Source organism: Struthio camelus, chromosome 3 (assembly GCF_040807025.1).
Source record: "Struthio camelus isolate bStrCam1 chromosome 3, bStrCam1.hap1, whole genome shotgun sequence".
Lineage (NCBI taxonomy): Eukaryota > Metazoa > Chordata > Aves > Struthioniformes > Struthionidae > Struthio > Struthio camelus.
This window is the reverse complement of record NC_090944.1, coordinates 45,773,675-45,790,164: the sequence shown is the minus strand read 5'-3', so window position 1 is coordinate 45,790,164 and position 16,490 is coordinate 45,773,675. Positions and strand designations below refer to the sequence as shown.

Genomic DNA, 16,490 nt, shown 5'->3' with positions numbered 1-16,490 from the left:
ACCCCACTCACAGAACTATGTAGTTGGGTAGTTCTTAGGCAAATTATAGGCAGAAGGGGACATGAATCAAAAATATGATGATATTTTGGTGCTGTCAAGTGACCCTCCTGCTCTTTCCCAGATGCCACTGGTCCATCCTGCGCTGTGTTCTTACTTCTCCCCTTCTTTTCAGAGTAACAACAACAGATGCCATAGCTCAGAATACTTCCCTTATTTGGCTCCTTCTTATCCAGCTTTTATGGCTCTAGCCAGACCGTACTTCAAGTACAAGCAAAATAACGTATCCCTGAAAATGAACACATGAAAGAGCAGAGCAACAAGAGCAGTAACAGATATTGCAACAGCAATTCCTCCTGCTCTTTCTGTGTTCAGAAGATATAAAGAGAAACATGTGAATCAAAGACGACTGCTCTTGAATTTTTCCTTTAGTGCCCAGGAGAAGAATTACGAGGAACAGCAGCAAAGATTCTCTTTTTCAATACAGAAAACATATGCTGAGTTGCCAAATGATGAACAAGTGCACAGATTTCCACAGATAGCAAAGGGCTACTGGTACATTTGCTGAGCATGTTTTAAACGATGAAAGTCTAATTCGACATATAAAATGAAGTACAGAGAACAGTGACAAGAACTACATAGGCGGCATGGTATCACTAAGTAGCTGCTCTATCTACTTTCTTCAATTTCAAGAAACATCAGATTTGATATTTACCCCAAAATATTTTAAAATATTAAAGAAGAAGGGATGTCAGTTATCTTAAGAAGATTATTTTCAAGTATTTCTTTAAAATACAAGAATAAAGAGCTATCTAAAACCTTCCCGATCCTAAATTACACTTAACAATACAGTAAATGATACAAGATTTCATGATTTCCAACAATACTGCAGAGACTCAAGGTCCTTTTCAGATGAGATTTCAGTCACCTGCCCAGGGAGTTGAAATCAAAAAGACCTAAAATACTCTAGCTGATCATAGAATTTGTGAAAGAACATGAAGAGTGGCCCTAAGACATTCAGGGCTCTCAGTCATTGTAGGTAACTATTAAAACACTGAGCTTAACTTGAATATAAAACTCACAACAGGTGAGGATAGGTGTTGTATGGCAGTTGCACCCACAAAAGGTACTCTGTTACATAAAGGTGAAGTGAGCTCAATGAAAATGATATACACTTATAACATTCAAAGTGAAAAAGAAGAGCAAGTTGACTGGTATGCTGTTAAACGTGCTGCTACATATTAAAATACTAGTGGGATCAGTTTTCATATTGTAGCTCATGAAAAGTCTATTAAACCTGGAGTCTAGTATTTCTGGAGCTGAAACTAGCGAAGGACAGGAAGGGCAGCAAGAAGGGCTCCTACAAGCACCTCAGCAGCAAAGAGAAGGCTAGGGAAAACGTAGGCCTGCCACTAAATGGAGCAGGGGCTCTGGTTATAAAGCATTCAGAAGAGGCAGATGTATTGAATGCCTTCTTCACCTCCATCTTTACTGGCAAAATCAGCCTTCAGGAATCGCAAGTCCCTGAGACCACAGGGGACATCTGGAGCAAGATTTACCCTTGCTAGAGGGGGATCAGGTTATGGAATATTTAAATAAAATGGACATATGCACATCCTTGAGCTTGGCGGGATTGACCCATGAGCGCTGAGGGAGGTGGCCAGTCTCACTGTGATTTTTGCAAATCATAGCAAACAGGAGAAGTTCCTGAGGATAGGAAGAAAGCACATATCACCTCTACCTATCTTTAAAAAGGGCAAGAAGAAAGATCCAGGGAACTAGAGGTTGGTCAGTCTCTCCTTGACCCCCAGAAAGGTGATGGAGCAAGTAATCCTGGATACAAGATACGGACATATGAAGGACAGATTGGGAGTAGCCAGCGAGCAATTGGAATGGAGAAATCACGCTTAACCATATGAACCCGATAGCTTCATACAATGAGATGACTGGTTTCACGCACGAGGGGAGAGCAGTGGACATTGTTAACATTGATTTTAGTAAGGCTTTTGACACTGTCTCCCATAATATCCTCACAGACAAGTTGATTAAGTATAGGATAGATAAGTGGATAGGGAGATAGACTGAGAACTGCCTGAACTGCCAGGCTCAAAGTGTTGTGATCAACAGCACAAAGTTCAGCTAGAGGCCCGTCTAGCAGTGTACCCCAGGGAACACACTGAAGCTATAAAGTATCTTCTAACTATAGACTAAGCACAACTATATATTGTATAAATTCCTCTGAATTTGAAGTTTGTAATATTGAACGCGGGCAAAATGGAAAAGACTTTTTACGAGGAATTCATGGACTACATTATTAGCACAATGTTCAGTGTTAATAGAAACTATATGCAAATACCTCTTCCCTCTTTAATCAAGGTTTTTATTAATTGAAGTCTTTCTCAAGTAGCACTCATCAATACACATGAAAATCAGGCACATGAATTTAAAGATTGAGAGCTATGTTTATATTGGGAGGGAGAAAGGAAAAGAAAACAGAAATATGTACACAAATGCTTCAGCTTTGAGGTACTTCTCTGAAACAGTCAGCAGCATATTAATGAACTACAAGATTTTCACTCAAAACTTTCTTGAAATACAGAACTGCAAAGAAATGTGAATAACTAGTTTAAATAGTTACATATATTCTAAATATTTAAAAACAACTACTTGCAGCTATAGCTCTAGAGTTCTGCTTCTGTAGGTCAAGCAACAGCGCATGGCATGCTGGGCTTTCCCACGGCAATCCAAAACTGAAAGATACAACTTTACTATGGAAATATGACAAATTTAATTGTTGTAGCGCAAGCAGCACAAATTTAATCACATTTTATAGGTATCAGTTTAGTAAGAAATCCAAGTACTAATGTGTAAAATGGCACAGGATCAAGAGCAGAGAGCCAAGAAACATAAATCTGATATCAAGATACCTGCATTGCAATTATAAAATTCAATCCTTGGAGAGTGCAGGTAAAGAATAAAAAAGCACTTCACACTTGCTGATCTTGATTTTCACAGTCCAATTAGATGAAGCAAACCTAGAGGAATGGGAATTGCAATTTAGTATAGACCAATAGGTCTGTTAGGACACACTGCCTATCAAATATATAACACCAAGTATCTACCAGTGACAGCTATTTAAACACTTTGGTGACAATGGCTGACAAAAATGCCACCTGTGCATTGAAGAGAAAGCTCTAAAAACACTGTAGAAAATTCCTCCCATGAAATGGCCTAGAAATAAAAAAAAACTATGATGGAAAATACGGACACAGCTTGCTCTAATCTGCGCTCCAGTGCTGTATTACGACCAGCTCCAACGTTCCTGCCTTCTGTTTTGCTCAGACTTGCTGTCTTCAGTGAGCGAGCAGAGGTTTCGTTAGACTGACGAGCGTTTATGTTGACCTCAGTGGGGAGGTCTGCAGATTCTTCTCCACAGAGGAGCAAAGCACCTCCAAGTGCCCAGGGCACATACACCCCTGCACTCTTCTGCAGCAAACTGCTTTAAAAAATCAAGCTCAAAGTTACTATCATTGATAAAGTCAATGCACAAACTATTTTGCAAAGACAACACTATTTTTCTGTAAGATTTATAAAATCATATCACAGTTTTCCAGGTTCATATTAATCCACAGATTTATAAAACCGTAGCTCAGTTTACAGTGTTTTTATTACTGTCAGGTAAAAGAAGAAATCCTCAGCATTTATTTGCATTACAGTAGCAGTAGCTCAGAGAAAAGTTAAGTAATAAATGCAAGGTTTCGTTGTTATGCACAGCACAAACTTGCCTTCTAGCAAAGGCAAAAGTGAAACTTGCAAAAGTGAAAACTGTAGACTGATAGTAATGAAAGTTTCTTAGTTTTACTTCACATCTAAAGTCTGTAAGTTTAAATAGTGTGTTTGATTTGATGCAAGATGAATAAAATATAGTAACTTATACAATCCCTTAAGAGTACTTAATCCTGACCTATATTTAACACTTCCAGTAACATATGAATTTCAATATAAAAAACACGACAACCACAGAATTTCACACAGAATGTGACCAATAAAGTCAGTGGGAGGTGTTCCACTCGCTTCTTAATGAAAACCATACCATCCGACAGTTCAGGAATAGAAAAATCCACATCATCTAACCTTTCCAAAGCTACAAAGCAAATCTCTTAAGTATAATGAAGAAAGGGGGTGCTGGGGCGGGGGGGGAAGTTTTATATGAAATCATAATTTCTAGAAGGGGAAAAATGCATTTTTAAACTGTTTTGTAGATAATAAAGAAGTATTAGATTTATATATTATATATATGTACGCACACATACACACATATATTTCATACACAGCTTATGTTTCAGTTTCTTGAGCAGCACCTTTCAAGACAGCTCAGCTTTCCATTAATAACACAGCTGATAAATCAAGTAGTAGGAAAGCGTTACTAACCTGTATGGTAACTGACATTCTTTGCTATCACTACGTTAATGATGGAAATCTGCTGCACATGCCACAGCTGGGAAGTAAGCAGAGCATGGTCAAGAGGCAGAGGTTTTGTCCGCAGCAGTGTATGTTGAGAAGCACATGAATTCCATGCATTCATGTTTACAGCTGAAGGGATGCAAAAAAAAGTATAAAAGGGAGAGGTCACTCCTGATCCCAGCTCCTTCATCCATGAATTAAAGACACAGAAATGGGATGCTGATGGTGGAATAAGTACTGGGAATACATCCAGCTCCTTCTCAAAAAAAGACATCACTCTATGGACAACTAATTCCTTTCCCTTTGAATCATAACCTTTGTACCACTCATACCCCAGCCTTGATGAATAAAAGCAAGAGCTTTAATCAGAAATTGATGAAAATTGGCAAAGTAAACAAGAAGCTTACCAAATTTTTCACTAGCCCATGAAATTAAACAATGCTTTGAGAATGCATATAAAGACAGCAGGGTCTGTGATTTATACACCATCTTCATTGTTACATTTCTTAAGAAAGCCCCAAAGGCAGCATGTACTCTTCAAATAAGCTTGTGTCAGGTTCCTAATGGGTGACAATACAGCTATTTCTGCAGTTCCATGCAGCTACCTATTGTGACTTGCTAGGGATTCGCTTTCAATCCGCTAACAATAAAGTAAAAGCATTCCACTGTGTCTCATGCAAGAGTACTATACCTGATCTCTACGCACAGAGAAGCTGTATAATCTATTCTGTTTTTCCCATGAAAGGCTTTAGAAAGATTACAGGTAAATAATAAGTTGATTAAAAGAAAACTTATGTAATATTTAGGAAGAGTCTTGAATGAAGTTCTCAGGAGGATCCCCTAGCAATACAGAGAGATTGTCAGCTTTCACTAATTTTACTAAAAAAGATATTTTCAAAAGACACAGAAACATAGTTGTTGGTTCCTATGGGACTTCCATAAAATTTAATGATTTCTGAAATAAGCTTTTCCTTATTAGTAACACTGTTTGCAAAAGCCTGAAATAAAGGACATCTGGCATCAATCCACTGAAAAACGTAGGCTGAATTACTCTGCATTTAGAAAGGTAAAGCAGGAATATTTCCGGCACTACATACAGAATCTTTTTTGTTGCTTATTAGCATTTTCTCTTCTGCTTTCGGTGCACAGCTCTCCGAGATGCTCATACACAGATGTCGTTTTTAAAAAGCAAAGTCTAAAAAACTCTATCAAAACCAGAATTCTGTAAGATAAGTAGTAACAAAACGTCAGAACCAGGTGGTTTTCATCTGAGAATCCAAAAGAAATACAAGTATGAGATTGCTAAGTTACTGCCTGCTCTATGTAAACTATCAAATAAATTAGTCTCCATCTGAGAAGAATGAAAGATGACATTTATGACACCTGCCTTTACAATTGCTCCAAAGGTGATTAACTACAAATCAGTCTAACATTAAAAAACTTCTGGGGATTGCACACTAGCATATTTGCAGGCTGCCAGGAATAATCTCAAGCCTTTCAACCTTGGAAAAAAATACATTTCATGACAGACAAAAGCATACAGTCTTATAAAACCTCTGTGTGTGTGAGGGTGTGTGTTTGTGTGTGTGTGCGCATGTGTGTGCGGGTGTCCATGTGCACACATACATATAAATATAAATTTTCTGCAGGCAATAAAAGTAAATTTCTGATGTACTTGCCTTGCAAAAGGCTTGATTCTACCTCATTAAGTGAAATCTGCAGCTTCTATTATCAAAGTGGAATTAAAAATAAAACCTTTTGTGCCTCCTTTTAGAAGCAGATCCACAAATAAGGACAACTGTAGGATATTACTGAGATCTTCCGATTCTTCTGCATGCTCAAAGTAAGGGCAACAATGACTACGAAAAAATGCCCCAGAAAAGCTTTTAAGAACCTTGTCCAAGCTAATAACCTAAAATAACTGCACATAATCATGCGTGTATCACACTGTATGTCATATCACACTGCAGTGTCATGTAGAGATAACAACAAGCAACCTGATCCGGCAGTACAGTGCAGAAGTGCATCACAGAGGTAGCAGGTGAGGATAACAGTTGCATCAAATTTACAGTGGATCCAGACTAATTAGCTTCTCCACTAAAGTGCAACTAAAGGCTTACTGTGAACTTTAATGCACAGTTCATACATACAGCCATTTAGGGTTTACTGCCTACACATCCTCAACAAATTACACCCTTCAGCAACTTAAGTTTAAGTATGCTTTGAGCACACTAATAACCTGCTAACGTTGAATTCACAGCAAAGCATCATGGCCCTGAGGGCACAGCCTTACGAGCTACTCAGCTTTTCTTTTGGAGATGGTGATAAAGGCATATGTTCAAAAGGAGCAAGACCTGCATTCAAAGCCCTGGCCAGCCATGAGGTTTCAATCCACATCTTCCATCTTCCTAAAGTGTGCCCTTGTCAAAGTATAGGATAAACTGGGGAGCGCAGCCTGCACATATTCTGTTAAAGTTACTCCCCTAAACAGCCAAGAGTCAGAGCCACACAGTAAGAAAGAAAACAAGAGGGAATGAGACTACCCCTGTAACAAGGGCTCTTCTCTAAAAAGGAAAAGGCCCTGGGTTCTAGTCTCCTCCTCCACAACTATATATTTTATTAAAAGGTCTTACCATGCACAAGCATCAAAATCTGGTAGACTCAACTAATGACACTCTTAACACGGTCTGCATCTTCCAAGAAGCTAAGACCACATTATTGTGACATACAAATGCACTAGCTCAAACCTAAGTATAAAACCAGAAAATAAAATCAAAAGTGATATATTAAAAAATTGTCTTTGCCATTGTCAAGAGAAAAAGTTAAGACTTTGAAAAATTTCTCTGCTACAAACACTTTATAAAAACTCAGTAAAACTACTTCTGAAGTTAGCTTCTGAAGTTAGTTTTCTAAGCATATGAAAACTCAGACACATTGTTTAGAAGAGACATCACATCAAGCTTTCATAGCATTAAGCATATCAAACACATGCAAATAAATCATAATTTTAGCTATTTGAATTTCGCTTCAATTCTATTTTAAAATTCTACTTAAATATATAGATACAAATACATACGAATTCGGCTTAAATACACAGACATGTAAGAAATATATCATATTTTATACAAGTTTTTTTTTTTTTTTTAATTTGTCAGCATTTCCGTGAAAAGCAACACAGAAAATAAAATACAGGATAAAATTAACCTTGGTGTTTTCAAACAGCTCCCGTAAAATTTTTGTCACTCTGTAAAACTAATTACCTCTCTAGATCCAGAATTAGAATGTTGATTTTTTATATTACTAGAGAAGCTTGGAACAGGCTATATCAATTTTCAAGGGACTGTTTTAAAATACCTATTGCCTTTAAGGAAGGAAGAATCTCTTTCTTTCATGAGCAGCTTTTTTAAGTTAAATATCACTGAAGCCATATATATATATTTATTTATATATATATACACACACACAAAATCAGATTCTTTACTTTTATTCTAGTAAAGAAATGTCAGATATTCTTTAAATAGGCCAATTAACTGATTCTGTTCTCTCAATAGGACAGACTCACAACTAAAGAATGAGGGTGGGAATAGTCTCACACAACTTTACACTAAACTTGCCAGTCAGGGCTCCCTTTACAATTTTTTTTCTTTTCTTTAAATCAAAAGATTTCCAGAGGCCGATGTATCTCATCACAAGATAGGCTGCTGAAATAGCTGGGATGGATCACCCTCAGGAGAAATCCCTCTCTCTGCAGTAATTCCATGACCTAGTGTAACTAGCTCAAACTTGAACATTCATTTTTAGACATCTGAAGTTTGACAAAAGAAAAGTCCAATCCCATTTTGCGCCTTTATCACCCCTAGGAACTGTACCCAAGAGAGGCTTTCAATTCCTGCTGGCATCCAACGGAAGCCCTAGCAGTCTGTTCCAGGTTAGCATACCCTCGTCTCCTTCTCATGCAGATGACAAATGCTAACCTATTTCAAAACTCAGTTCAAAATCTTAAAAATAAAAACAAAATATCAGTAAAATGAGGCAGCAATTCTTATTTGAATTGCTTTGTTATGCTCAAGGCCGTGTATTCAATAAAATGATAGGAGCAATGCAAAGTCAAAGCAATTCCTTAACCTGGCTAAAAAGAGGCCTCTGGTGGTAGGTGTGAAGTACAACTTCTCAAAGTTTTATGAAATATGTATTTTGATGATATAACTTTCTACATAGAAACATATCCACAGAAGTAGACTAAGCAGTCAGGTACTTGCAATGAAAATCATAATATATTTCTGCTCTCGTCCAAAGCACCAACCATTTCAGTCCATCCTTCTTCACGCCTGCACCAGTTGGTCAAATAAGTCTTAAAGTTGTATACGTTTCCAAGTAAGCAAAACCACTTAAACGTTGCATTTTTAAACAGTTACATTAAAAACTTAGCAAGTGATTTCACCATTAAAGACGATAACAGTTAAGTTAAGGTTAGAGGCCTGCTTACTCCCTGAGATCAACTATGAAGGCTGCTTGATTTTGTTTATAAAAATATGTACACTGACAAGTAAAACTTACAATTGCATTTTTACATGAATATGTGTTTCTAGGATAAGCTTATGACTTTCCACTATTGCAGAATAAAATATATGAGACTGGCAAATGCATATGACTTCTGTAAAATAACAGCTCCTTTACCATACCTGAATGACACTGGACCACAGAGAAAACTCATCTTTAAGTCTGGGCCAAATTCTAGGAACATGATTAGCAACAATAACATAGCTTACAAGATAGACAGATATAAGGCTTCCTGCCCTCTAGAAAGAGCCAGCAAACAGAAGATATGTAATAGTGTAGAGAACTGTAACAGAATTATTAAGGTTGGTATGAATAAAATGTGAGTAGAAATGTGTAGGCACACAGAACTTGAAAGCAGCAACAGCACAAGGATTTAACAAAATAGCTTGTACTGATAACAGAGGACATCATACCCAGCAGTAAAACTGACGAATGTTTTTTAATGACAAAAATCTAAAGTCCTGCTCTCTGAGAAGACCACAGCACAGGCTACTCATCAGCAGAAGACCCTGCATCCCAAGATGCAGGGGTGGCATATCCCAATGCCCAAGAGGGTGGCATATCACATGTACCGTTCCTTTTCCTGTTAGCCCAATAGGAAAACAGACAACAGACTTACTTATTTTTTAAAGATATATTTAAAACGAGGAAAATCAGACAAAGGGCAGCAATCTGGCGTAAGATTTATGGAGGCTGTCATAAGCAAGATGACTGGAGTGAAATCAATCCCACTGCCTACCAAGCCCTCACAAAGACAACTGCAGCAACAAAATGGACAGTTGAAGACTTTCTCTGGCATGCCCAACTTTTTTATTGCTCTCTTTTGGTTCTTGACATTGGCATCGCAGGAAGGGCAAAACTAAAGTACAGCAACTCCGGCCACTGGAAGTGATTTTGAAAGGCCACTGCCATTTGCAACAATTGCACTAAATAGTTCTTCTAGGGACTATGATACAGCAAGCAGCTAGAAGTAGATTTCCATCCTTTTATGAATGTTGGCAATTAGCTTAAAAGCTATTAGCGACATATATTAAGTTAAAAAGTTTCAGTGTTAAAGTACCAAATGCAAACCACTAATTATTTTCAGTTGAGCAAAACACACAGAATCTTTAGAGGAAGGTAATTTAACATTTCTCCTGCGCATCTGGCCAGCTTGCATCCATACTACTGCAGGAATAATGCTAAACATTTATTATTTGGCATTTATTATAATAATCAGAGGCACTGCCTATCCAACGTGCACTGTATTTCTCTTGAAATAGCTCACCTAATAGCAAGAATCAATCCCATCAACAGATTTAGCAGCAACAGGACTATCTGTTCCACTGTTTTATTTATGCCAGAGTTACCTTAAGGGCTTTTCAGGATGGAAGATAAGATTAAAAATAGTCTGTGAAGATTTTGAAGTACAAATTTGCAAGAAATTGTACAAATAAAAAGCTCTGCAGAATACATAACATTTCATATGTACAGCTGCATTTTTATCCTGGTTGTGCTTCAATGCAGGTCCAATCTAATGAGAGTCTTAACTGCTCTTTCGGTGAAATGCTTTGGAAAAAAAGAAAAAAAAAAAGCTAAAAAATTATTAATTTTACTTGTCTAGAAAGGTTTGTAAAGGATTTATTAGAAATAAGTTGAAATAGTACCAGCTACTAAAGTACCAGCTACTGCCAAAGTTTCTTTATATTGATGACTACAATTCAATACCTTTCATTTTTTAAAGAGAAAGTACATCAGTGTATTTCATGCTACTTTGGAAAACAAACACTAAAAAACACTTCAACCGAGAAAAATGAAAATTTATATGAAGCAACACATAGCAACGTGTATAAATACACAACTAGTAACACAGGCATGACTGGACAAAGCACTGCCAAGAGTGAACTTCTAACATGATCGTTTTCTTCCATAATCTGCTCCATCCAGACCCACTTACAAACACTCAAAAAAATCAAAAGCGTAAAATTCACAGTGCAGAGAAGTACAGGTTTTATCATAAGGTAGCAGACCAAGAGCCCATCCTGCTCTTTCGCATGTTTAATCTATTTTTGCTTTACCTGACCAACAGCAAGCCACATACTGAGCAACTACAGAATGACAAACGGCATATGTATGGAAAAAATTACTTAAAAACAAAAAAAGTACCATTAGATAGAGGTGTGACTGATCTGCTCCACATACGTATTCATACAATCTGCCTTAGCTATAAATATGACACAGTATTGCTCTACATTAGCAACTGCAGGCAGGGAAGGTGCTTGCTTGATTGATTCACACACCCTCCTCAAACCCACAGCTTTTCTCATCCCTACAGTCATGCTAACTCAGTACATTACAGTCACTAGGTGGGAGCTAACTCAGCTGCAGACATCCCTCGAGCTCCTCGAGTCCAGCAGCACAACACGAGCTAACGTACAGGGTGATTGAACTCGGACACGAGGAGACGTTAGCCGAGCTTCTGCAGGGCTCTGGCATTGCTAGCTTAAGCGCGCTAGCCATGCCAGGGGGAACAACAAGCCTTCTGCTCACCTGTAAACGACTGAGCCTAAAACAAGGGAGCTGTTAATGTAAAGTCAGAGGCAAACCTTTGGCTATGCTCTAACCGTTAATGCCACAAGCAATGCAAAGAAAAGCACCAGTGAAGCCTGAAAGGCTCTCATAGTCGAGGGTGTGTTGACCGAGCTTACGCTTACCCACATTCATACTGACACTGACACTGGTTAGCAGCTGCTCTGTCACAGTTCTACAGCAGCTTGATAAAAAGTGGTTTCATGCAAGAGACTTCTGAATAATTATCATGGGGTAGCTATAATAAAGGTCTGTCTATAAAAGTATACCCAAAGTAACGATGCTAACACTTATTTTGCAGAATCTAAGTTTATTCATGTTATTATAATGTGAAGTACGTCATTAAAATCAAAAATGAATGCAGGTACTATAAGTAATACACAGAAAAAAAAATGCTAATTCTGAAACAGCAGGAAAAAAATCAGGTAATAATTAGAAAAAAAAATTAAAATTTCCACATAAAATGCTACCTTTTAATGAGCTCTGGGTTTTTTTTTATTCCTCAAATGGCACTTTTACAAATTGTACCTTGGGGTTCTTTCTTTTTAGTTTTGATAAATGCTTGTTAGTGGAAAAGTAAGGCAAATTTAGCATTTGTTATCCCTTCATAATCAGTTCTGTGACTGATAACAAATCATCTGTGGGGAACACACAGTCGTGTGCGTGCTTTTCTGATGACAAATACATAAAAGAACTAACAGAAATTCTGAATGTGTTATCTGAATTACACAATATACACATTCCAGTTAGAAACAAAATATCTAAGTGGGAAGGGGGAGCATTTAAAATGTCAGGAGTTCCAACAATATTATAGTTTTGTTCTCTTTTAAATATCCAGAAGCCCATTTGAAAATTTTGTCAACTCTAATGTTTGAGTGCTTTTGACAGGAACTTTAATTTTATCATCTAGTTCTTCAGTATTTACTTCTACCATTAAAAAACAAAGGGAACAGCAATCTATATTTTAGTTTCCAGTTTCTATGCAAGTGCAACATAAATTTTGAAGAAAGCAGATCTGAATATCCTATACACAAGGAAGCATTTTCTAAATAAAATACTACTCTTCACTGTGAAAAAGAGTCACTGATACAGAAGAAACTAAATTTTTTAGCATTTCAGCAAAGCAGAATATATTTCCAAAGACTTTTTCAAAAAGTTTCTCTTCCCACTTCCTTTAAGGTCCCCCCAACAGCTCTTAACTTGCTGAAAATAAAGCAGCACAAGCAAAAAAGCCAGGGGACCAAGCTGTACTTAACTACAACAACAGCTTCCCTTAGTTTCTCAGTACGTGATGATTCCAGTTCACCTCCGAATGCTTTGGTTTTGCAAAGATTTCCGTTCAAAGACTCCTATATAGCAGACAAGTAATTCACGCTACCCATGAATTTCAGACTGGATAGTTTCAGAACAGTGAATGCTGCCTTTCTTCCCCAGCCTCAGAATTTATATACCTTAGATCAAAACAACTATTTCTAGAAATATGGATTAAAGAAACCAAGGTGCATTAACGCATACCTAAAACTGGACAGAACTTTTGGTGTAAGATAGCAAGAAAAAAAAAAAAGAAGATAAGTATTTCGTCTGATCTTTTCAAACCGAAAGATGACAAAGATTACGGAAAGAGCCAGAAATCATAAAAACAACAGTTGAAGCATAGGTCAGATTAAATCCTGTGTCTGCTTCAACGCAAAGAACATACAAACTCTATTACTTTGAGCTCTGAAACATAATTCTGTCTTAGTGCTAAAGCAAATGTTTGGTTCATATAACGCATGCTTACTCTTCATATGCAATACAGAAAAAAAAATTGAAGCCCTCAAATACTTACAAAGAACACAGTCTCATTATTCACATTAAAACTATTGTTACTCATAGGTATATCCACCCCTCTTCTTTCTCTCTCTTTTTTGTTTATTTAAACAAGCACCATGTTCCTACCTTGCAAACAGTCTCTGTATCCCAGGGTAGGATGGTCCTCAGATCAATAACTTCACAGGATACACCAAGTTTTTCTTGAGCCATTGTTGCTACCTCTTTGATCACATGTACCTGAAAAGGCAATGTATTATCACCAAATACTTGATTTCTGTTTAAGATGTTCTACGTTATGCATACTCAAGACAAGCAGTGATTTAACATATCTGAATCATTTGCAGAACGCTTGTTATTCATTAATCTAGTGAGCATTTATTATTCAGTTCATTCCTCTTATTTACTACTTATTTACTACTAATTTTTAGTAGTTTAGCACCATGTTCAGAAACAATAAGCTGCAATTAAGGATCAACTGAAAAAACAAAACTTTTAATTTCTAAAAAAGTATCTTTCAGTGAACAGTATTAGGCCTCACTATTTTAATGTGTGTAGCCAGTTTGGGTTTGCGGATAGTGCTTTTTCAAGACTATAACTACATCAAGACCTAAATATCAGACTAAGGTATTTTGATAGAGCAGTCATAGGAAATCATACAAAAAGCATTTCACACATTCAAAAATAGTCCTAGTAACTGCATTTGCTACAATTTACAGAAAATGCAGTAGACTACCACATCATCCCATCCATTCTAAAGTGTTATCGTACTGACAGATTAGTAAAGATAAAAAGTATGATGTAAGCTCCTTCCAGTCCTGACCCCCACTACCAAAGCATATTGGCATTAACATAACAATATGACCATTTACTGCTCTTCCAATACAATTTAATACAAACATTACAAATGTCCTGTTATCTGATTACTATAATTAACATTTAGTAAAACAAATAAATCAGTGCAAGCCAGAGGGGAGTACTTACAATACACATTATCCAGTCAAGCAATCTATTTAGCAGCATGTGTAAATGCTTCTTAACATAGATGTAAAACAATCTACTTCTACTGGCATCCTTTTTATGAGGTACATTTTGGTACGACCAGCAAAGAAAGCAATACTGTATGCATTCAAAACTGCTTCTTGACATTATGTTATACAGTTTTTTTAAGCTAAATTATTTATTGTAAGCATACTTCTTCAAAATATAAATATACATACACACGTATTAGTGTGCACATGCTCCAACACTGAACATAACCACCGTTAGGACAAAAAGGCAGATCACCCTCCGTAAACGTCATCTGGATGGCAACAGAATTTAATAATATGGACATGATCAGACTATGGCAATTGCCTGCGGGTCAAAGAGCTGATCTTAGCACTATTTAGTTTACTACAGATGTAGACACAGTAGTCCCAAATCAAAAGGCACTTTGCCACCTCTGAAACATAGCTAGATGTTACAAATAAAGTTGGTGCTATTCTCATCTGCAAAGTCCAAGGAGATTTTTTTTTTTTTTAAAACCAAGTTCACTGGAAATTCAATTAACAGAAAGTCTTTGCCAGCTGACAAAAACAGCATGGACATTGTCAAACTCGAACTTTGGACAATTTCCAAATGACTAGGGCGTTCCTCTCTTCCTAAGCAATTACTGAAAAGTTAAGTCCAATTGTGGAGAAATTTATGTCACTCACAAATGAAGTTTCAGCTTATTTTTCTCTAGAGTATTAAAAAAATGTATACTCAGAATACAGTGTCTCTTCATGGTCATTTAGAATACCATTCTCTACAAAATTAAGGAGCTATTTAGATTTTGATTATATTGCTGACAGTAATCTCTGTGTATACTTCTGAAAGTCCAAGCACCATCTAACTAGTATTGACCGGAGTTTGACAGGGAGAGCTGCTTAGGTCCTGATCGGATTCATGCTGATCTTCATGAGAACCCTGAAGAAGTTGCAGAGGACTCTTATCAGGCCTAACACTACCTTTCCACCAAAGGTAAACGAAGATTAAAATCATTAAGCGAGGGGTCCATAAATTCTATTTTATCCTTACAGTCAATAAAAATAGTCCTTGTCTCCCTGCTAATTATATCAACATCAGAGGAGCAAGCTGTTGCAATGACAGAAGCACTTTTAGATAAGTGTTCAAAAGCTCTTAATCTCCCCGGTTCTAGGAAAGATAAATAGATTCTCCTCAGACTAAAAACATTTCTAGTTTTGCATACCTAGCTTTTTGCACCCTGAGATTGCCTTACAACCAGCATACCATGCCATTGTATCATTGCTTCAAACATGGTAAGAACACACAGGCCATCATAGAGGAGTTTTACTGCTCTCATGAAGAATGTTTAAATAGTGAGAATTGCTACCACAGGAAGCAGGGCCTAAAGTTAAGTTATTTTTCAGGGAAAGAAACCGAAAAAAACAAAAATGTTTGTTTACTTTGTGGGAGGGGTCGTCTTTTTTCTTAAAAAAACAAAACAAAACAAAACAAAAAACCACACACACACACAGCTGAATGCTGTCTATAACTATCTACAGCCTATGAGGCAGACCCATATCAAATGCTGACCAAGAAACATTCAAGTCCATGAAGACCAACACCTGCAACAGACATGAACAGGCAATTATAGCAGGAGCAGCACCACAGCAGTGTTCTATATTTGGAAGGGAAACCATGAAGAAGCAGTGTATTCTGTCAGCCAGAAATGAGCCTCACCTTGTCTATTCCTTACTTTCTCCATCTTATTTATTTCTTAAATCTTTATAATCTCTACTGCTTAGACAGATTCTTAAGTGACATATTTAATACTTTAATGCTTCTGTCTCCTGTTTATTAAAGAAGTAAACGTGCTTTTAATAATTTTAATGTCAACATGATCTCAATATTAAGGGAAGCCTTTAAAAGGTTTACAGAAAATGTAAGGAATGTACGAAATTCCACATAGAACAAAAATTCATGCTGAAAAAAAATGAGTAAGGATTTAAACACAAATCTACGTAATGCAAATAAGAACGAAACACCAAAGTACTATTTGAAAAGATAAATCAATATAAGTAAAACAATAAAAATATAAATCTCAT

The 16,490-nt window shown here is 36.8% G+C and overlaps 1 protein-coding gene across 5 annotated transcripts in view; it reads right to left on the bottom strand.

The window, feature by feature from the left end:
• The window catches only part of BCKDHB (branched chain keto acid dehydrogenase E1 subunit beta), a 143,026-nt gene that overhangs the window by 86,795 nt on the left and 39,741 nt on the right, over positions 1-16,490 (bottom strand). For 4 of the 5 annotated variants that reach the window (XR_011140118.1, XR_011140119.1, XM_068937628.1 and 1 more), the window contains exon 8: positions 13,528-13,638. Coding sequence is in view for 2 of the 5 variants with exons in the window: in XM_068937628.1 (XP_068793729.1) it covers positions 13,528-13,638 (111 nt within the window). In the remaining 3 variants the exon portion in view is untranslated. Of the gene's footprint in view, positions 1-2,924; positions 3,033-4,428; positions 4,591-13,527; positions 13,639-16,490 lie in introns of all 5 variants that reach the window. The other variant, XR_011140120.1, reaches the window with a different exon arrangement.